At 42.6% G+C, this 23,181-nt stretch overlaps 2 protein-coding genes across 3 annotated transcripts in view; both read left to right on the top strand.

Moving 5' to 3' along the window:
* The window catches only part of hap1 (huntingtin associated protein 1), a 233,793-nt gene that overhangs the window by 58,680 nt on the left and 151,932 nt on the right, over nt 1-23,181 (top strand). The window lies entirely within an intron of this gene.
* krt99 (keratin 99) lies at nt 3,564-10,444 on the top strand. The gene is made up of 10 exons (XM_079845110.1): nt 3,564-3,671; nt 3,747-3,906; nt 4,551-4,679; nt 4,970-5,052; nt 5,205-5,361; nt 5,453-5,614; nt 6,390-6,515; nt 8,803-9,023; nt 9,131-9,219; nt 9,323-10,444. The coding sequence occupies exons 1-10, from the start codon at nt 3,622-3,624 to the stop codon at nt 9,433-9,435; spliced, it is 1,290 nt and encodes a 429-aa protein (XP_079701236.1). The 5' UTR covers nt 3,564-3,621; the 3' UTR covers nt 9,436-10,444.

Raw genomic sequence — 23,181 nt, 5'->3', positions numbered from 1 at the left:
TTGGAAGGAGTGTATTTGTGGGCTGGGCCAGAGTGGTTCATTTTACATGAGAGTAGAGCACAAACAGTTCTGTTGTCTTATGTCATCCTATTCTCTGTAACAATCTTTCGTACCATGCTAAATACCCTTTCTGAACTTGCATTGCCATGGGCAGGGCTCGACATGAACGCTTGTAACTGTTAGTAACTGTAAGTGGATTTTTTGAAGGGGCAAGTGAAAAATAATTTTACTTGCCCAACAGACAAGTATCCTGAGTAAAATGTCAAAACAAAAAAATAACTAGGGAATCACCAAAGTGCAATAATGATTCTGCATTCAGTTAGTGTAAGTGGCGATCGATAGTGGATAATAATATCAAACGAACTGACAACAATGTTGAGTGGTTGAGGCTCGCGCAGCCTCTCGAGGAGAAAATCGAAAACAAATGAGCGGCGCTCACACACAGAAACTCAGTTAACATACACGGTTAAAATGGTGTAGTTATTATATTTATAACATATGATACAGTTAAGCAACATTACACTAACAAGAGTGTTGTTTTCCAGAATACCATCACGACTGGAAATGACACTGATTTCATACGCCAGTTCCATAAACAATTAATTAACATTAAGTCACTTACATTTTATAATTAAATTCGCTGTCCCATTGATCACGGTATTTACACGAGGGTTTTTTTTTTTTTTTTTTTGGCAGGAGTGCCTTAATCCGTCTCTATCGTTACGTCCATCATCATCCGTCTCTGTTTTGTTTTTTTTCCCGCGTTGTCACTCGTCATCTGACCTCAGTCACACACTAGCCTCGCGACAACTGGCACCTATACTGTAGGCTACTGCAGATGCCAGTTATTGCGAGGCTAGTTACAGAGCTCAGATTGGAAATGTTTTTGTTTTTTTACTCCGATATTATTGTTTTTTTAATAACGCAGGTTAAAATACGGGAGATTTACAGGAAAATACTAATACGGGAGGACGGCGGGAAAGAAGGGTAAAATACGGGACTTTCCCGGCCAAAACGGGATACTTGACAGGTATGCTGAGAACTGATGTGAAGTGAACTCAGGTCCATCCGTCTCTCTGGCAGCAGCTCGTGTCTGCTCCTGCATCGTAGACCTGGTTAAACCACGCCCCCTCCGCTCATTTAAAATGCAAAGATGTCAGCCAATCACAACAGTGGGCGTTTTTACTGAAGTCTCACAGCAGACACGCCTCTTGAAGCAGGGCATTCAGCCACAGGGCAAACAGCAGTATAGACAAAATGCCTTTTATTTCTAAATTATGACATTTTATGATGTAAAAATCATACTAACAATATAAGTACACCTCAGGAAACACTATAAAATAATAGAAAAATGCCATGCCATGGGACCTTTAAGTATCAAAAGTAAAAGTAAAATGCATTATTTTATTATTGTTGCATTGTTGTATGAATGCACGTGTTTTTAGCCAGTCATGCTCTATCTGACATGCTAGCATACCTTGAACTCATTTAAATACTTGTTTAAAAGTTACAAAGCTCTTATCAAAGTCAAAATCATACTAGAAAAGAAAGGTTTCTACCTTGTGTTTATCTGACAGGATTATGTAAAAACATATTTCTGAAAGGACTTCAGTTAACATTATTAGCCTAACTACGTTTTTGCATGCTAACTAACATCAATGTCGAATGTTACCTATACGTTAGCGCTGTATCCACAAGGCTATGGCAACTTGGCGGGTAAATCTATAAAAATCATTTGACCAACCATACTTAATACCAGTGTTAATTTTGACAGCAAATTTTGATTTAGTTTTAGTCAGTCTCAAAATTTTAGGCATCTGAATTGTTGACTATAATAAGATTTTAGTAGATTCAATAGACTAAAATGTAGTACTTGTGGTCTGGCATCTGAGAGGCAGCTTTCTGTGTGCACTTTCGTGTCCTCACACTTTTTCAGACTTATCCACATCTGCTCTTCTGAATGTTAACTTTTAAGTATGACTATGGTTGAGTGCACTGCATTTGGGAACTGCCACCTTCTATTTTGCCATCAATTGATTGGTGTTCAAAAAATACTTGGAAATCATTGAACTTTATGTGATCCTACAAGAGTGATTACTGATACTGTCTGCAAAAAAAAAACGAATCACGTTTTAAAGAAGAAAACAAATCATCCACTGACTTTCAAAGCGGCTTCGACTTTCTACTTCGAGGGCCTTGATAGAAATGTAGTGGAGTAAAAAGTACGATATTTGTCTTTCAAATGTAGTGAAGTAAAAGTCATAAGTTTCCATAAAAAAATAATACTCAAGGAAAGTACAGATACTCAAAAAGTGTACTTAAGTACAGTACTCAAGTAAATGTACTTAGTTACTGTCCACCTCTGGTTTGCAGCAAGTTTTGGTAAACAGTACAGCATAGTGTGCATTGATTATTACGTCAACCATACAGGATCGTTTTATAATGGAGAGTGATGGAGATGCAACATTGTTAACATTAATGTTAATGTTTTTCCTGTATTTAGCCCTCAGGTATTCCATACTAATTGGTCACACTCATTGATGGTCAAATGTGACCATACACCTTAACTATTTTTCAATTTAATAAATGTTCTATATTTTAGTTCAATAATATTTATTGAATATTTTGAGATATTTTGGTACTAAATACTATTTGTGCAATAATTATGGTCCTGACCACTTAAAATATTTTTCTTCTAATATTTTTCTTATTTATATTACAATTAGTATAGTAATTAAGGTTAAATTAGAGAATTCTTATTCAAAGAGGCAAATTAGAGTCATTTTGTGGCTTGAAAAATAATAATTTCCATTTGTAATGCCATTACCCACTGGTGCCTTTATGGCTCTTTAATCAATATACATGTATCTAATCTAGTTGCTCAAAAAAGTATTGCAGTTTTACATTTTAATAAATATTTAGATATGATCAAACACTAGATTTCTTTAAATGTGAAATTTTAAAATGTTAATAACGTACATATCCTTATTTCCTTATATGTACAGCAGGCTATGAATTGATACTGAAATCGATATACGATATAATCGTACGGTAATTGGTTAAGCTCAGTGAAGCATCCAATGGGGTGCAAAGCAATTTACACTCTTTAGATCCATTAATGTGGATCATGATTCGACTCGCTGATTCGATACACTCCGAAGCTTCATGAAGCAGTGTTTTGAAATCGGTTATCACTATATTAGTCTTGAGCCTTCAGATATCAACAAAAATATCTTAATTTGTGTTCGATGAATGGAGGTCTTAAGGGTGTGGAACGGCATGAGGATGAGGTGGAACGGCATGAGGGTGAGGTGGAACGGCATGAGGGTGAGTAGCCTAATCAATGACATTATTTTCATTTTTGGGTGAACTAACCCTTTAAACCACAAATCATTTAAGGTTGAAGGCAAAGGTGTGATAGCAGGTTTTGAAGTCAATGGTTTTAATTGGCGTCTGGGCAGAGGCGAGTCTCCGCTCACATTCCATCTATTCACTGGAACTGGAATTCTGACACCATGTGGAATGCAACATGGCTATATATAAGACAATCTTTAGTGGGAAATAGTTTAATGTTTAGTTTCAACATTGAAAGACGTCCTTCCACAGATCTTCTCACTAGCCATGTCGGTTCGTCGCAGCAGTAAGACGTTCACCTCTCGGAGTGTTTTCGGGTAAGCTGGTCATAGTTCCTCTGGTGGATTGGTCATGAACGGACTGGGAAGTTCAGGGGTCTCTTTGTCTTTTAGTGAACAAAACTATGGCAGCGCCGTGGGCTACTGTGCCCGCCTCTCCAGATCTTTGTCCACTTCATCCTTGACGACGGCTGTTAATGAGGTCAACGTGTATTTCAACGAGAAGCAGACCATGAAGAACCTCAATGACCGACTGTCATCTTACATGGAGCAGGTAACAAACCTTCTATTGGTTAACTTCTAATCTAAATGACATGAAAACAATTGAATCTTATATTCTTATATTCTTCTAAATAATCCTGATGAATGTTCTAAAAAAAAAAAAAAAGAGTCATATAGCCATAGTTATATATTAATTAATAACTGTTTTTCTTAATAAATGTTGCCTTGTTAAATTCTGACCAGAATCCCTAAAATTGTATACAATATTCATATTATATGATATATGTACATTATATTAATATGCATGAATTAAAACTAATAATTATAAATCATATTCTTCTTTTTTTTGTCATTTCATTGCATTCTTCTGGGTGTTTTTATCAATTTTTTTTTATTGTTTTGTTAAGTTTACTATTTAGTAACACTGGAATGCATTTGGGTTACTGTGTATGGATTCAGTTGCTGTTTTCTTTTCTTATAATCAGGTATAATGGTTTTACTCAAAATAGGCCTAATACATTTTTTTTTACATAACATAAAACTTTATTTCTCTAATTCTAAATAACTCCTCATATCAAAAGATGCAAGTCTGAACATTACAAACTGCAATATTTCTTCCTTGAGAGGATGTTTTTGTGATTTGGACTTCTGTTTAATCTTGTCTTCAACTATTTGCACATATGTTTTGTTTTTTAGGTGCGCTCCTTGGAGCAGGCCAACAAGAAACTCGAGCTGCAAATTAAGGAGTTTTATGACAACAAGAGCCCGCTGCAGAGCAAAGACAAGAGCGCTTATTTCAAAACCATTACAGAGCTCCACGCACAGGTAGAGCTGCTATCACTCATCAGAAGGATCACAGCCCTGAAATAACCGAAATGCCATGAGATAAACGCAGCCTCACCTTATGCCATTATGTCATTTGTGTTTCAAACATCACAAATACTACAGGGCAATCCTGTTTAGCATTAGTGTTTAGCTGTTAACAAAACCTAAAATCTTGTTTTGTTTCAGCTAGAGTAAATTTTTCTCTTTTTTAATGCATCCAGATAATTATTATGCTCATTGAAAGCTTAACATCCCTCGATCAAACACGCATTCCCATTTGTCCTTGAAAGATTCAAAGCCGCGTTGTGGAGAACGGACAGCTCTGTCTGAAGCTGGACAACAGCAACCTCGCCGCTAAAGATTTCCACTTGAAGTACGTGATGTGTAAAGCAATACTATTTCATTTAGTATTGAATTTACAGTATTTGTACAGTCTAGAATTACAGTATTTTCAATTGTCAGTGTTGGTTGAAATAGCATATGATCTTAAAAGAGCATGATCCTTTTCCTCCTTGGCTGTGGCAGGTATGAAACGGAACTGATAATGCGTAGAACTGTGGAAGGAGATTCGGCTCGACTGCGAGGGGTTCTGGGAGAGATGAAGCTGTCCATTGGAGACCTGGAGAACCAGCTTGATGGACTGAAAGAGGAGCTGCTGTACATGAAGAAGAACCACGAGGAGGTCACCCTTCCATTTCACTGCAAACGTTTTGTCTAACAAAACAGATTTTTGGAAACTAACTGCTCTTTTCTCTAATCTTCTTTTTCCACAGGATCTTTACTTGTTGCGGGAGAAGCAAAGCGGCTCTGTTAACGTGGAGATGGACTGCGCAGCCCATTCAAATCTTGACAAGGAGATGGAGGAGATGAGAGCTCAATATGAGATGCTTATTGAGAAAAACCGTAGGGAGGTTGAAAGATGGTTCCAGAGCAAGGTGAGCCAGTAAGACAAGTCTTCCTCTGCAAGAAAACAATTTGCTAGACATAGCAGAGGCCTGTGAACTTATTGAAAGTTTAAAAGAGTGGAATGTAATTCATTGTCTCATTTTTTAAAAAGGAAAATTCCTTAATAATGATTGAGATGCCAGCTGCCTGATGGTATGCTTTAGAACAATTGACTGTATGATCAGAAGGAATGTGATTGCGACACTCAAGTAATCGTTAGAGTCTTTCAGCTGTCAAAGCTGTCTACATAGTTTGTTTTTGTTTGGCTTAAACAATTAGGGGCAGCAACTGCGAAAGAAAACTTATTTTAATTCAGTCTATTAGATGTCCCAGGATTATCCAACACGCCTTCATGGCAATTCAAAACGATATATTGGCAAATTAAAAGTTGTATGAATTCACGCTTGCATTCAAATGTTTTCGTACAAGCTTAAGTTTAGGAGTAGGGTTAGAATTGGACCTTTATGCTTATATTTTAAAAAAAAAATTACATATTCGTGTGACTCAAATTATGTAAATTCATACAAATTCACTAGCAATTCACCTAAAATGTAAAATAGTTACTAGTTAATAGTAAAATAGTTTCTCATGAGTTCGACTTGGGTCATCAGTTCAGTCTGCAGTAATACAACAGTGTTGAAATGGAAATGTAGCCACACACAGTAGGCAATATTCAGAATACAGATTCAAACTGACCAGACCTGCCTTTTTTTTTTTTTTTACTGTCATGTATTCCTCATTACTTACTGGGTTTCAATATTTTAGGCGGAGGTGTTGCAGACTCAGGTGACCACCAGCTACTCTGAAATCAAGACGTCTCAGACTGCGGTCACTGAACTGAAGAGAACTTTCCAGAGCCTGGATATAGAAATACAGGGGGTTCTCACAATGGTATACTCTTGCTCTTGCTGATACCCTTTACAAAATATAAGTATACTGAAAGGCACAGTATGTAAGATTTTTGGATTCAAATATCCAAAAACCACTAGAACAATGTTATATATTTTGTTGACTTTTACATTATCTCAAATGTTTCCAAGAATGTTTAAATCCAGAGAAATAAGCCTTTTTAACCAGGACACGGACTGTGTCAAATTTTGTAGAAACCATGGAAACACCAAAGTGTGGAGGCAGGAACCGACAAACTTTTAAACACAAAATGAAAGTAAAAACACATTATAAAACATAAACAAAACACAACGTAACGTAACGATCAGGCCTGGTCCTCTCTCGTCCCTCACTGTCCTCGTTTTATGCATCTGAGCTCCTCCGTGAGAGATACGAGACCGGTGTGACGCGCATTTGACGCTATTTTGCAATCACGCCACCGGCCTTGCGCCATTCTCTAATGGCTCTCGCCCACCCTGCTTGTCACAGTTTTATTAGACACGTGAGCAACTGTTTGAACATTCATCTAAAGTAAAACGTCCACCTTGTTAACGTCCACCTCATGTAACAGGGTGGACAAACTTTATAGCATGTGAAAGTTAACTTAGGTCAGAATGATTAGATTATACTGGCTTGGGCTTCACCAGTGTGCTTTTATGATAGACAGACTCCTTAGTCTCCTTGTGACAAGCCTAAAAACTAGTTGAAACAACAAACCTGTTCAGTCCAAAATCCACCAAACTGTAGGAATGATCTGCCTACTTCCCTACAGGCTGTGTCCAAAATCGCCCCCATACCCAAGGGCACTATTTGAGGGGGCAGCCATTTGAAGTGGTGTCAGAAATCGTAGTGGACGTTATTGAGTAAACTCGTTCAATCCCACAATGCACCGCAATAACAAGTGTACATCCAATGTACGCTCAATGGCTAAAGTATACCCATAATGCACTATGAATTTCCGCGTCTCGCCAGGAGATGGCGCCTGCAGCTGAATCAATCATCCATCCATTCATTTTCCAAACTTAATAAGTATAAATTCCTTTTGAATAGATTATTAAATTGTTTAATTACGGTTTATACATGCAAGTACACTCTAAAAAAAAGGTTCTATATGGCACCAAAAATGGTTCTTGGCTCGTAATCATAGGGGAACCTTTTTTAGTGCTATATAGCACCAATTTTGGTGCTTCAGTGGTTCTTCAGCGGTTCTTCAGAGATTCTTCACCGGTTCTTTGACTAAGGTGCTATATAGCACCTCTGAAGAACCGCTGAAGAACCACTGAAGCACCAAAATTGGTGCTATATAGCACTAAAAATGGTTCCCCTATGATTACGAGCCAAGAACCATTTTTGGTGCCATATAGAACCTTTTTTTTTAGAGTGTAGTTTCCATGGCAGAGTTCAAGATACATCTTTTCATTAGGCTTCTACAGGAGCTGATAGTTTGCTAAGTTTCTAATAATTTTTAAACAGAAAGCAGAAACTATGTGAAAGCAGCGGCCCTTCCAGCGCACTCACAGTGTCCGAATTCATTCACTCTTTTTCATTCACTCCTTCAAAGTGGACTATATTAGTGGAGTAATATAGGAATAGTGAATGATCATATAAAGGGGGCGATTTCGAACACAGCAAAAGGCAGAGAGCAGTATGTGAGAAGCAGTATTTCTGGACTCATAGTATTCATAAAACAGTTGGCAAAAAGTACCTGTATGACTTACTTCTGGCGAAATTCTGAAGTGGGCATCTGATGAATACTTTACTATCCCATGTATGAGGCCACAGGAGTTGTGAATGACAGTGAAGAAACCTAACTGATGATCATGTGGCTAGGTCGTGTGGCAACTCTTAATGCCCATTTTCATATTATATAAAACATACATTTTAAACGATTGCAAAGTTTCAAACCAAAAGTACTATCTACTAGACAATATGCAATTTCGAACACACTGTCTTTATGAGTGAGTCATTGAATTATTCAATCAACCGATTTGTTAAAAAATGGTAGGTGGCTAAATTAATTCATCACGTGTTGCTCAGGGATGCAAAATTGTTGTTTGCTTTGGCTTTGTTTGGCAATATTGTGTCTAAAATGTAAGTTGCTCAGTATTCATTTCTTGTTTGTTGAACGCCATAAAAGCAATAGGCCTATGACATACACAATTATTTCCTGCACCCCCCCCCCCCCCCCTCAATATCCTAATCAATAAAACTAGCTTTAAAAAAAACTTTTCAACCACTTAACATGATTTATAATGCTATCTCCCCATACATGTTCAATAATTTTCTCCAGAAACAAAACCTGGAGGAGAGTTTGGCTGATGTGAGCATTCGCTATACGACCCAGCTGAGTCAGCTGCAGTTGCAAATAGACCACCTGCAGGAGGAGCTACATGGACTCAGTGCCAATATCCGACAACAGGCTTCAGAGTACCAGCTGCTGCTGGACATCAAGATGAGGCTGGAGATGGAGATCGCTGAATACAGGAGGCTGCTGGAAGGAGAAGCTCAAACGTACGGGCAGTAGAACGGATTCGTTTAAATAAAATTTTGCTCTGTTGTATGTCACTACATTTCTGAAGCTGTGAATGTAACCCAGGGTCTATCATTTTGTTCTGTAGGACCATCATAAACACGTCTGCATCTTCCATGACTAAAACCACGACAGAGACAGAAACCGTGACCGAAACAGTGATCAAGGAAGAGGAAGGTGAGTGAAGTGAAATTCTTTCTGTTGGTCCCTTCATTCAGCCAACTTGGAGCAGAAATGAATGAAACTAGTTATACAAATGTATCTTTTGAACCTTTTACAGAGCATAACCCTCACCTCCAGCGCAGGGTGAAGGTCATTGTGGAGGAGATTGTGGATGGCAAAGTCGTTGCCATCCATGTTGAGGAGAAGATTCAAGAAATGAGCGATAACTAAAACAATCTTGTACGTAAACTCTAATGACTCTGGTGTTAGATTTGGTGTTTTGGATAGCCACTAGGTGTCGCAGTACATGAATTAAACGATCAGCTACAGTCTTAAAATAACAGGTGAGGGTTGAGAGTAAGAGCTTGAGATAGTGTGTGTGGTGTGAGGCAAATAAGGTTTTTGTTGTTGTTGTTGTTGTTGTTATATTAAACTAAAATCAAATGTGAACATTGACACTCAGGAAATGGTCCAATTTGTGCCAGTGAAGGAACGTTTATTAAAAAATAGATAGGCCCCGTTTGCCGTGTCATTGTTTTGCGGTTGAATGTAACAAGGTTGAGAGTCAGTGCAAAACATGTTTAGAAAATATTGCCGAATTGACTGTTTTTCAGTAATTTGAAACAATGACTCTTAATGCAAATTGTAGCAGAAACTGCAACTTTTTGTATGCTATTGCTAGCATTGCAAACTCACACTTGCACACACTAAGGTTTTCAAAAGTGATTATTTGCATTTATTATATAGCCTATATAAAATAAAATGAAGATTGTTAAATTACAGTTTTTCTCAATTGTTTACATACAAATACTGGTACTCGAGACACAATGACCACAACAATGCACCAACCCCCTGGAACAATTCTGCTAAACTACAAGCACAATTCTAAAACACACTTTTTTCAAAACACTACACACAATTCTCTGTATTTGGCGCAATTTTCATGCAGAAAATCTAAATTTCACAAGGAACACACTGCCATTCAAATATGCACACTGACTCATCACATGGGCAAACACCTGTCACACAGTTTTACAATTAGCAAACAGAGCTTTAGCATAAAAGTGCAACAGCTCTTCTGTTTTGGAGCAGCATTGGGGTTTTTTAAACTGTAACTGTATACAGTAAATTCTTCTGTTGTTTTGTATGTAGACCACTGTATGTGCAATTTTGTGTTGGTTGGGATGTACACTGTGTACATTGTTTTTGTGGGAAAAATAAAATATATTTGTTACCGTGTATTTGTGTGTTCTGAGTATAAAAACAATATTCTCAAATATTTTACAAGACACTTATGTATGTACTGTCTTTAGTAAGTGTAACACTTAACCAATAAAAAGACCCAAGTCATTATGATGAATGGAGAAGAAGTGTTTTCCGTTCATCATAGTGTTTTACATTGAGCACATCAGTGTTCAACTGGTTCTTATAAATGTCTATTCATATGATGGTTTGTGTGTGTCATTTGAAAACAAAAATACCATTTTGAGAAGAAAAAACATTGTTATGAATGTAAAGTTTCATTTTGCAGGAGAATTAAGGGGTTTTGCCCACTGTGTGTGTGTTTTTTTATTTGAGTGTAGTTCTGAGAGAATGAGGCATGCTTTCAGAAAATGTTGGTAAACAATCAAGAAAAACTGTAAAAGCAGCATGTCTAAATGTCTGAAGTGGCTACTCCTAATCAATGCAGAATTCTGGCCACTAGGTGTCGTAATACATCCATTATATGTGCTGTGATAGTATAAAAGGCTAATGCAATTTCTGTCATGCTGTAAACTACATTTTCATACAAATATATCTGATGAAATACTAAATTCCCAGTTTGTAAAAATGCACAGCCTACCATAATTAAGTGAACATTTAAATAAAATCTTTTTAAATCTGAAAGAAAATCACTAGGCCCTACTGTGAATGTTGCCATTTTTGTCATGCTCTGGGTTCTATGCCTATGACAGGAAAAACTGGCACTAATAAAATTTCAGTTTTTGCACCCTAATCAAAATGTTTCAAACACAACATTTTCTAAATTTATTTATTTTTGCTTGTGTGTGTGTGTCTGCCCTGGTAAACCTTACGTTATGGGGACAAAATGCCTCTACAAATATGGCAATATCCGAAATCCTTGTCCTTGTGGGGACATTTTTTGGTTCCAATGAAGAAAACAGTACTAAGTGATGTTTTTTGAAATTGCAAAAGTGCAGAAAGTTTTCTGTGATGGGTAGGTATAGGGGTACGGTTAGTGTAAGGGGATAGAATATAGGCATACAGTTTGTACACAGTATAAAATCATACTTATGGGGGCCTTTATGTTATGGGGAAAAAATGTCATCATATAAAGATGGCAATATCTGAAATCCTTGTCGTTTTGGGGACATTTTTGGTCCCCATGAGGAAAACCGCTTATAAATCACTAAGTGATTTTTCTGTGATAGGTTGGTTTAGAGTTAGGGGATATAATCTATGACTTTGTGGGGACATTCTTTTGGTCCACATGATAAAAACAGCTTATCATACTAATAATACTAAATTATGTGTTTTGAAAATGTAAAATTGCATAACGTTTTAGGTTTAGGGGCAGGGGATAGATTAGAATATGCAGTTTGCACATGCAGTATAAAAATCATGTCTAAGGAAATTCCCCATAAAGCATGGAAACCAAACGTGTGTGTGTGTGTGTACTTAATTTTACCTTCCATTTTAGTCTTATAGTCTTATTCTGTTAGTAATATTCCTTTAACAAACACAAGCCTTAATGACATCATCCTCCAGGAAGTGACTTTCTTTTCGGTTGGAAAACAACAGGACATATCAGTAAGTACTGGCAATGGATTTGATTAATTGTGTGATATTTTGTGGTATTAAATTATATTTTTCACAATAAAACATCCCTTTTGCTACAGTTAAATAATCAAAATCTCAGAAGATGGATAAAAATAACAACATTAAGTCCACACCCTAATGTAAGCTATAACTGTCAATCGCTCACGGAGAAATGCTGTACCTGAGCTTCAATAAAGCTTTTGAAAAAAAAAGTTTAAGTGTTATGTCATTTAACATGCTGTCAAATATTCTGAAGCATACACCGATCAGGCATAACATTATGACCTAATATTGTTTTGGTCCCTCCTTTGCTGCCAAAACAGCCCTGATCCATCCAGGCATGGACTCCACTAGACCCCTGAAGGTGTGCTGTGGTATCTGGCACCAAGATGTTAGCAGCAGATCCTTTAAGTCCTGTAAGTTGCGAGGTGAGGCCTCTGTAGCGTCTGGAGTCTCTCATAGGATCAAAGAGATGAGTCGTTTTGAGAAACATCACAGATGCTCTTCTCTTCCTCAGCTCTGCATATAAATTAAGGTCCCTGCTCCAATGACTCCAACAAGTCTGAGTTAGATTGCACCACTGTCTGTTTTATGACCCAGCCAGAGTGTGACCAGAAGATGCGATGATGGTCCTGTTAGAGCTTCAATCAGATCCTAATCAGCTCAGACCTCTAACTCACCCCTCAGTTGAGAATGGCCGGAGAATCACCTCAACACGCACTAACACAAGCATTCCTCTTTATTTAGCCTTTAATTTAAACAATCCCAGAAATGACATATATGATGATTTCTTAAGTATATGCATGCTTCCTATATTGTATATGTTTGTGTGTTGTAAAAGTCATCTTAAATGCTTAAAATGGCTCTGTAAAGAAGATATACTGCTTTTATGCGTTTAAACCAAGGCATGTTTGATGTCTAAAGGTTTCTCTTTCTTTGTCTTAGTCAATGGTGCAAAGTATATGATTATGAAATGTACCGTTAGTATGTTTAGTCCTTTTGGAGTAAAACTTTACTAATTCTGGCCTCCTGCAAGAACATTCCATCGAGTAATAAAGTCCGAACAAATAAATTCTCTCCCGCCTAAAATTCTCACCAATGATTGGTCATCTCAGGAAAGATGGGCGTAGGTTAATGGACTTTAAAGGACAGTAACACAAGCATATCTTTGCTCAGTCAACTTGCAATAGACGAAACCAACTTTCTTTTCCTCCCTTCTCGACAAAGAACCTTTAAATTTCTCGCGGACCGACCAAACGGAGAGAGAGCTTCAGCGCACGAACACTCTGTGAAACTCCAACGCACACATCTTGCTTTATTCAACACAAAACCCCATGCAAGTATATTTTATCGAGCTATGCATTAAAAGATTTATGCCCCTGTTTTCAGGCGATATTCGTTGCTGGCTTTCTGTGGTTACATCCTCTATTTCTATCCCCTTCATTCTCTTTCATTACTTTCGTTATTCTGTATATACATGTATTCTTGATTGTAGTCGTATGTAATCCTAGGCTGGGTATTTCCCCTTTGGGTAATTTAGAGATTTATGATTTGATCATAACCCTTTGTGATTAATCATAGGTAACTAAATATTAATACCCATAATTCCCTATTGAGCTAATGTTAAATTGAATTGAAATATATAACCCTAAAACGCTACACCTCCATGAATTGGACTTGTTTGTTCAGCACATCCCAAAGATGCTCGATCGGATTGAGATCTGGGGAATTTGGAGGCCAAGTCAACACCTCAAACTCGTTGTGCTCCTCAAACCATTCGTGAACCAATTGTGCTTTGTGGCAGGGCATATTATCCTGCTGAAAGAGGCCACAGCCACCAGGGAATATCGTTTCCATTAAAGGGTTTACATGGTATGCAACAATGCTTTGGTAGGTGGTACGTGTCAAAGTAACACAAATGGTAACATCCACATGGATAGATCATTGCCTCCACCGGCTTGCCTTCTTGGAGGAAGATGGTGGAAAGATATCACCCTCTGCCACCACAGCCACAAAACAAAGGAAATATGTAACTATAAACAGCAAAGCAACAGAATTCCCTGCATTCTCAACTTAAAGCTGGTTTAGCTTTATAAACCAACAGGTAGGCTACAGCATCTGCAACAGTGCAGAACTCCCTGTTCTACTGAGGCAAAATCACAACATCCATGGTACGGCACGGCATGATTACAATACAAACCATTCTCGGCCCTGAATTCTCAGCACGGTTAGCTAGAATGCATGACGTCGCCACTCAGAATTTGTCACTTGTCTGTTGCCTGGCTATACCAGTTTCTCTGTAGCTAGCTAATTATATCTTGGTTACGTTGTTTTTTAACTTTGTATTTTCCATTTTTGTGCTCCACTATCGTACTTTCTTTTGGACAATTTGCCACTATGCCGTCTTGCCTGTCTAGCAGTAACGTAAATGAAAATGATTGACATGATTTGACCAGCAGCTGATTGGACAGATGTGACCCAAGTCACATCTATACAATCACTTACTTATTTTTTTTAAGGTTTCTTGTGGCCCAATGAGGATCTTTTTTTTTGTTCACACTGAAGTAAATTTAAAATAATAACAAAAAAAATTGTCTGGCCAATCCAAAAAAATTTTTTATTATTATTTTAAATTACATTTTTGAAAATACTACTAGACGGGCAAGACGGCCTACGCAGCCTACGCAAGCCTGTGCGTTAATCCACGCCTGACCCTGACTGGTTATCGGCTATGCAGCCCCATACGCAACAAACTGTGATGCACTGTGTATTCTGACACCTTTCTATCAGAACCGGCATTAACTTCTTGAGCAATTTGAGCTTCAGTAGCTCGTCTGTTTGATTGGACTACACGGACCAGCCTTCGCTCCCCACATGCATCAATGAGCCTTGGTCGCCCTTGGTCGTCGGTTCCCCACTGTTCCTTCCTTGGACCACTTTTGATAAATGCTGACCACTGCAGACCGGGAACACCCCACAAGAGCTGCAGTTTTGGAGATACTCTGACCCAGTCGTCAAGCCATCACAATTTGACCCTTGTCAAACTCGCTCAAATCCTTACTCTTGCCCATTTTGCTTCTAACACATCAACTTTGAGGACAAAATGTTCACTTGCTGCCTAATATATCCTACCCACTAACAGGTGCCGTGATGAAGAGATAGTCATAATGTTATGCCTGATTAGTGTATAATTAAGATATGTAATTTATAGTATTAAAGGATGTAACATAAATTGGCTAATTTAACGAAATACCTATTAAATCTATAATCTTTTACTGTTCTACAGATTAAGGAAATAAACCCAAAGGATTACACAAAGATAATGGGTTTGGTTGGTGGTTAAATCATAAAGCTGGTGTTAAAATAATATACTTTAGACAATATTTCTGAAAATGTGATAGAGCTGGACCAGGTTTCATTTTGCATTTACAACCTGCTTGAATTCAAGTAAAACATTAAAGGTGAAAAGAACATTACATTCTTGCAAATATAGAAGAAATGGAATAAAGTGGAATTTCTTTTATTCTATTTCTGCATAGGCCTACTATATCCTGACCTGAGCACTTCTGGTTAACTGTTTTTGATAAATGAGGCAGAAGAAAAAATACTTTTGCTCAATAATAAACTGCAGTTTTTATAATTCATGAAGACTTTGAGGCTCCTCGGTATAGAAGAGCTCTTGTGACTATTATTTATCTTATTTCTGATTGCGTTTCTGTCAAAGCATATTTTAGGCATGTTTGGCCCTGGCCTTCTTAATTTTGTTATATAATGGGTGTAGAGATATTAGAGGCCAGATGTTCCAATATCTTTTCCAATTTTTTCTTTCACACCGAGCTGAATGGTTGTCAAAGAATAAAGTCTTAAGGTTGACATTGACGTGAAAAGAAATCTGCATTCTTTTTGAAAAGTTATTTAATTTAATAATGAACAGTATTAAGAAGATAAAGTGACTAATATTCAGGCCCTTGGCTAAAAAGCTCTGAGATGGCATCAGATTAATAAATGAGTCACCAGTGAAAACTAGTTTTGTCAAGCTCATTCAAGCTCTCACACTTAGTAAGAGGTAAGATGCCACACCCATGACAGACCGACTATCAACACAGCTGTTCTGCCTCACAGGCAAACCAAAATGATCTATGCAACGATGGAATTTTCTCATAGTCCCCAAAGATCATTCAGTTCAGAATATAAATCATTCATTTTGGTTTAGTTTATAAATCATTTGCTTGTGTAGGTCATAGACAACAAAATAAATTGCATGATAAATATGCCACATATATTCACACAATGGAAATAAATGAATCAGAATTTATTGATTTTCTCAAATTTTTCTTTTTTAAATCTTTTTAAATTTCTCTTTCTAAAAAAGCCTATACCGCTTATATACATTTAGAAGGTCTTTCAGCCTCTAGTCATGTGCCTCTCTCTGAAAACTAAGACCCACACAGCATTTGATCAATCATTTCACTTTTGAGAAGTGTTTTGTTTTTCAACATTTCAACATTGCATTTCTCATGAACTACTGATTAACACATTTTTGATTATCACTCAATATTTGGATTATCACACAGTGGGCCATTTAACAATGTATGGAACTATGTATTTTCATCAGCTTTTGTCTTTCAAACACAAATTAAATTTAAAATTCACAAATTCACAACTTGAAGTACCCTCTGAGATTTTAACGCGATAAGTTAATAATTAAGTAAATGATCTAACAAAACATTTGTGTGTTCATGGTTCTCTTAATGGTCACATGACATGCAGTTAAACAAATAAAATATTTCAACATATTCATTTAGGGTTTCTTTTTTTTGTGTGTTTTTTTTATATTAAAATTATTTATTTAATTTAACATTTTTATGATTTAGTTAGTATTAGGTAATAAAAACATGCCAAACTGTGCGGACATCATTTTTGCCCAGGCTGTCATACAAAGAAACACATGCAAAAACGTCTCGGTTACGTATGTAACCCTTGTTCCCTGAGGAGGGAACGGAGACGTACGTTAGTGACTAACGAATGGGGGTTTCGCCTAGAAGCCAATTACCTTCGAGGTGTTTAACAGCGCCCAATGGCGTGCCAATGCCATGGGCATGCGGAACTTGCATGCGTAACTCCGCCCCACCGCGTGGGTATATAAGGAAGTACGCTGGCAACATCGCATTATGTATCTGCTGCGGAGCCAAGATCTGAACTCCGCGTTCCAGCAGCACAGCTGACGTGGCTGAGGAACGTACGTCTCCGTTCCCTCCTCAGGGAACGAGGGTTACATATGTAACCGAGACGTTCACTTTCGTTCAGTCACTACGACGTACGTTAGTGACTAACGAATGGGGGTTCCAATATAACCGCGCCACTCAGCTGTCGTCCAGTGCCCTGCGTAAGTGTGAGATCCCGCCACTTAAGGCCGTAGGACTCCCACTTATCACAGGATTACCAAGGTACACTGGGAAGCATGTCCCAGTGAGGGAATGCCAAAGATGCCTACCCGTGGGGAGGACTTAGAGAGTACACATATGACCCGCTGTGGGCTGCATATGGGAAACTCTAGGGTACCAGCCGAAGGTGGATTTTTAACCCTAGGGGTGGCAGGGGCTTGCCAAGGGAAAGACACCTACTCACTGAGGAGGCTTACGGTGGAAATACTCGTGTGGGGGTCGCCGGAGGGAACCATGCACACGGGGCACCTGGCCGGACATGAGTGTCTGGGCTCGAAAGGGCAGACTGAACTGATGTCGGCGTCGACAGTGCTGGAGGAGCTCAGGGCTCTCGGGGAGCTCACCTGAGGAGAATATCGCACGTATCCAGTCCGTGGAGTGGAGTGGCGATCAAGCAAAGACACCTAGAGCCTGGTCCATTACCGGCCCCTCGGGGGGGCGAGTACATAGTCGGACACTGGCTCCACTCGGAGATTGTAGAATCTGGCGAATGTGTTGGGTGTCGCCCAGCCTGCAGCTCTGCAGATGTCTGTTAGCGAGGCGCCATGCGCTAGAGCCCAAGAGGAGGCCACACTCCGGGTGGAGTGTGCCCTCACACCAAGGGGACATGGTCGACCTTGCTGCTGGTAAGCCAAAACAATGGTGTCCACTATCCAGTGAGACAACCTCTGCTTTGAGAGAGCTCTTCCCTTCCGCTCTCCACCATAACAAACAAAGAGCTGGTCTGAGGTCCTGAAACAATGCGTCATGTCTACGTAAGCGCGGAGAGCGCGTACTGGACAGAGCAATGCCAAGGCTGGGTCTGCCTCCTCCAAAGGCAGCGCTTGCAGGTTCACTACCTGATCTCTGAAGGGAGTGGTAGGAACCTTGGGCACATATCCAGGCCGGGGTCTCAAGGTCACGTGAGAGTTAGCCGGCCCGAATACTAGGCACGCTTCGTCAACTGAAAAAGCCTGCAGGTCCCCGACCCTCTTAAGAGAGGCCAATGCGGTCAGCAGAGCCGTCTTCATTGACAGGAACTTAATGTCAACCGACCGCAAAGGCTCAAAGGGAGGCCTCTGCAGAGCACTTAGGACTACTGAGAGGTCCCAAGAGGGAACGAGAGGAGAGCGAGGAGGATTCAGTCTCCTCGCTCCCCTCAGAAACCTGATGATCAAGTCGTGCTGACTTACCTTTTTGTCTCCCAAGAGGTCATGATGGGCAGATATTGCAGCCACATACACTTTGAGGGTGGAGGGAGACAGCCTTCGCTCCAGCCCCTCTTGGAGAAACTCAAGCACGGACCTGATCGGGCAATTCCAGGGGTCTTCTTGGCGGGAAGAGCACCAGGTGACGAAGAGGTTCCACTTCAACGCATAGAGGTGTCGTGTAGACTCTGCCCTAGCGGAAGTGATGGTGGCGGCCACCGTAGGTGGCAGGCCACTCAAACCTGCCGCGTCCCGTCCAGAAGCCACACGTGGAGCTTCCAGAGCGCTGGACGCGGGTGCCATAGGGTGGCCCGTCTCTGAGAGAGGAGGTCCGGTCTCAGAGGGATAGGCCAGGGAGGGGTTGTCGCAAGGAGTAGCAGTTCTGAGAACCAGGTCTGGCTGTGCCAATACGGGGCGACCAACATGACCTGCTCCTTGTCCTCCCTGATCTTGCACAGTACCCGTGCGAGAAGGCTCACTGGGGGAAACGCATATAAGCGTAGGCCCTGGGGCCAGCTGTGCACAGGTGCATCCGTGCCGAGCGTGCCCTCGGTCAGGGAATAGTACAGGCTGCAGTGGGAAGAGTCTTGGGAGGCAAACAGATCTACCTGCGAGTCGCCGAACTGTTCCCCAATCAGCTGGACCGTCTGGGGATGGAGTCTCCATTCTCCAGGAAGTGGCTGAATCCGTGAGAGCTCGTCGGCTGCACGGTTCAGGTCTCCCGGGATGTGGATAGCACGAAGGGACCTCAGGTGCTTCTGACTCCATAAAACGAGATGGCGGGCGAGTTGAGACATACGGCGGGAGCGTAGACCGCCCTGGTGGTTGATGTACGCTACAGTGGCCGTGTTGTCTGTCCGGACAAGTACGTGTTGACCCCTCAGCAACGCTCGGAAGCGGTGCAGGGCGAACCGTACTGCCAGCAACTCGAGGCAATTGACATGCAGAAGGCGCTGGGGTCCTGTCCAGGAGCCCGCGGCTGCTTGTCCATTGCACATGGCACCCCAGCCCGTGGAGGAGGCATCCGTTGATACAACAACATGCCTGGAAACTCGTTCTAAGGACACGCCGGCCCGTAGAAAACTGAGGTTCGACCACGGAGTGAGTGTCTGTAAGCAGGCCCGGGTTATTTGGACCCGGAGCGTGCCAGACCGCCATGCCCATCTCGGGACTCGATCGCGAAGCCAGTGCTGAAGCGGTCTCATATGTAGCAATCCGAGCGGCGTTACCGCGGCTGCAGATGCCATATGCCCCAGGAGCCTCTGAAAATGTTTCAGTGGAACCGCACTCTTGCTCTCGATTTGACGGAGGCAAGTCAGCAAAGTTTGCTCTTCTCCCAGTTGACCCGAAGGCCCAGACAGGCTAAGTGGTGGAGAACCAGATCTCTGTGTTCGCAAACCTGCTCTCGAGAGTGACTCAGTATGAGCCAGTCGTCGAGGTACTTCAGGATGCGAACCCCGTGCTGCCGTAGGGGCGCAAGGGCTGCCTCGGCAATCTTCGTAAAGACGCGAGGGGACAGAGATAGCCCGAATGGGAGGACCGCGTACTGGTATGCCCGCCCCTCGAAAGCAAACCGTAGGAACGGTCTGTGTCGAGGTAGGATGGAGACATGAAAGTAGGCGTCCTTCAGGTCGATCGCTGCAAACCAATCGTCGGGACGAACGCATTCGAAAAGGCGTTTCGCTGTCAACATCTTGAACGGAAACTTGTGAAGGTAACGGTTCAAGATGCGCAGGTCCAGGATTGGTCTCAACCCACCGGTCTCTGTACAACCCCGACTTCATCTCGGCTGGAGGGACAGGTTTGATCGCACCCTTCGCCAGTAGGGTGGCAACCTCCGCTCGCATGACAGGGGCATTGGCCCTGACCATAGTAAAGCGGACTCCCCGGAAACAGGGAGGAACCTGCGCGAACTGAATCGCGTAGCCGCACCTGACTGTCTTCGCGACTCAGCGGGACAGCCCTGGAATCTGAAGCCAGGCTCCCAGGAACTGCACCAGCGGGGTCATTCGGACTACAGGTGTACCCGGTGTGGGGCAGCGATGCAGCGTTACCGACCCGGACAAGGGAGGCTGTTGGGCGTCCCGGTGTGGGGGTGCGGTTAACTGCTGCGTCCTGACAGAGGACACCAGGGAAGGACGCACGTTCCACTGGGGTCTGCTCTGCCAGGAGGCTGGCGACAGAGTGGGATGCGAGTGGCGGGACCCGTGGGTGGTGCGCACTGACATCACCGATCTCTGTGGGCTCAGGGATGGGAGTGTTAATTCTTTCTTTGACCATATTAGGGTGCTGCTGACCCGGGGGCCAGCAGCTGCACAAAGGATTCTCCCCCGGCCCTCCACCGGGGGAAGGAGTGGTCCTGCTACCATCTCCTCGAAAGAATTTCCCATCCCTGAGCCGTCCGTCTCAGGAGCGCCGCTTGGCCTGGCGTTTAGCAGGGCGCGGGGCGGCCTGAGGGGACTTGGACGCCTTCCTACGGCTTCCTCCGCGACCCGGCCCGGGTGAAGGCTGCTGCTTGGACCGGGTGGGAGGGGCGGGAGCCTTAGGAGGGCATCCTCGGTGGCGAGCAGGCTGAGGCGACTGTGCCGGCGGCTGGGTGGAAGCAGCAGCTGGCCGCCGGGGCAGTACATGTTTGAGAGCCTCAGTCTGCTTCTGGGCGGTTGAAAACTGTTGGGCGAAGTTTTCAACCGCTCCGCCGAAGAGGCCAGCCTGGGATATGAGGGCATCGAGGAAACGTGTCCGCTCGTTGTCCCGCATATCGGCAAGGTTTAGCCACAGGTGTCGCTCCTGGACCACATTTGTGGACATCACTTGACCCAGGGAGCGTGCGGTCACCTTCGTCGCCCGGAGAGCGAGGTCGGTGGCGGCACGCAACTCATTTAAGAGCCCCGGATCAACTCCACCCTCGTGCATGTCCCTGAGGATCCTGGCCTGGTAGACCTGGAGGATCGCCATGGCATGCAAAGAGGCGGCAGCCTGCCCCGCGGCTCTGTGCGATTTCGCCACCAATGTAGATGTGAATCGACAGGCTTTGGAGGGGTGCTTAGGATCGCCTCGCCAGGTCGAAGCGCTCTGAGGACACAGTTGCATCGCAACAGAACGTTCAACCTGGGGGACCCCAGTGTACCCGTTGGCCGCGGCCCCATCGAGGATGGAGAAGGCGGAGGAGACTGCAGACCGGTCACGGGAAGACAACGGGGACTTCCAGGACCGGGCAATCTCCTCATGCAGCTCGGGGAAGAAAGGTATTGAGGGCGGGGACTGACGTGAGTCAGCGCGGCCCCCAGATACCAATCATCGAGCCGCGAGCATTCGGGACAGGGCGGAGGGTTCCACTCTATCCCTAGACTCGCGGCTGCCCGAGACAGCATGGCTGTCAGCTCTGGGTCCGACTCGGGCAATGCTGGCGCGCCCGAAGGCGGCAGCACAGCCGAGTCATCATCCTCAGAGGACTCGAGCCCACCCTGTGATGCGGTGACCGGCATCGCGTCATCTTCCGGAGCGCCAAACGAAATGCGCGGGGGAGCCGGAGCTGGCCCCGCGATTTCAGCCTGGACACTCGCGGGTTGCGGAACGCTAGAGGTAGGTGTGGCCTGAGGCATGAGCGTCGGGGCTTTGTTCCACACCATAACCCTCAGGTCACCCTGACCACCAGCCGAAGTACCGGCCATGGGGGGCACGGTAGATCGGGGTGTGGTTGAGGGGACTCTCACCTCATTACGAAGATCCTTGAGTCTTGACCGCAGGACCGCAATGGTCATGTTCCCGCAGTGGGAACATGACTCATCCACGAACGCTGCTTGAGCACGCTGAACGCCCAAGCATACCAAGCAGAGATCGTGCCCATCAAAAGAATTCAGCGACCGGCCACACCCAGAAGTACACGGGCGAGACATCCTGAAAAGGACGTGCCACGTGTAAGCTCTTTTATGAGAGGAAGCTTCGCAGAGACGCCGAAGCGCCCAGGGACCACACACCAGCTGTCAGACGGACCACTGCGCAGATCAGCAGGCAGGCAGTATGCGATCACTGGAACGCGCCGTAGATCCAACGCCTCTGGAAAGCTGCTCGTCTCGAAGGCTTGACAAAGACTCAGTTGTAGGCTTGAAGGAGTGAAGAGGTTCTCTTGGCTCCAAAGCAGAAACATAATGCGATGTTGCCAGCGTACTTCCTTATATACCCACGCGGTGGGGCGGAGTTACGCATGCAAATTCCGCATGCCCATGGCATTGGCACGCCATTGGGCGCTGTTAAACACCTCGAAGGTAATTGGCTTCTAGGCGAAACCCCCATTCGTTAGTCACTAACGTACGTCGTAGTGACTGAACGAAAGGGAACAAGAGAGAACCAACAAAATTTTTTTTTTTTTTTTTAGTTTTTCTATGATTTTTTTTGCATAGTAAAATAAAACCTGTAGCTATAGTTGCCAAATAATTTTGTCAGATAAACACCGTAACAAAGTTAATATTTAGTTCTTCCCTTTTATTTAAAATATTTAAAATATATCCTCATCCTCATTTTCCTCA

This window comes from Gobio gobio (genome assembly GCF_949357685.1).
Source record: "Gobio gobio genome assembly, chromosome: 19".
NCBI lineage: Eukaryota > Metazoa > Chordata > Actinopteri > Cypriniformes > Gobionidae > Gobio > Gobio gobio.
Note: the sequence above shows the minus strand (reverse complement) of the source record. Positions and strands in the feature narration are given on the sequence as shown.

Coding starts and splice junctions, on each gene's coding strand:
- krt99 (XM_079845110.1), top strand. CDS start 3,622: ATGTCGGTTCGTCGCAGCAGTAAGACGTTCACCTCTCGGAGTGTTTTC. Junction 5,053..5,204: donor GCTAAAGATTTCCACTTGAA/GTACGTGATGTG, acceptor TGGCTGTGGCAG/GTATGAAACGGAACTGATAA. Junction 9,220..9,322: donor AGTGATCAAGGAAGAGGAAG/GTGAGTGAAGTG, acceptor AACCTTTTACAG/AGCATAACCCTCACCTCCAG.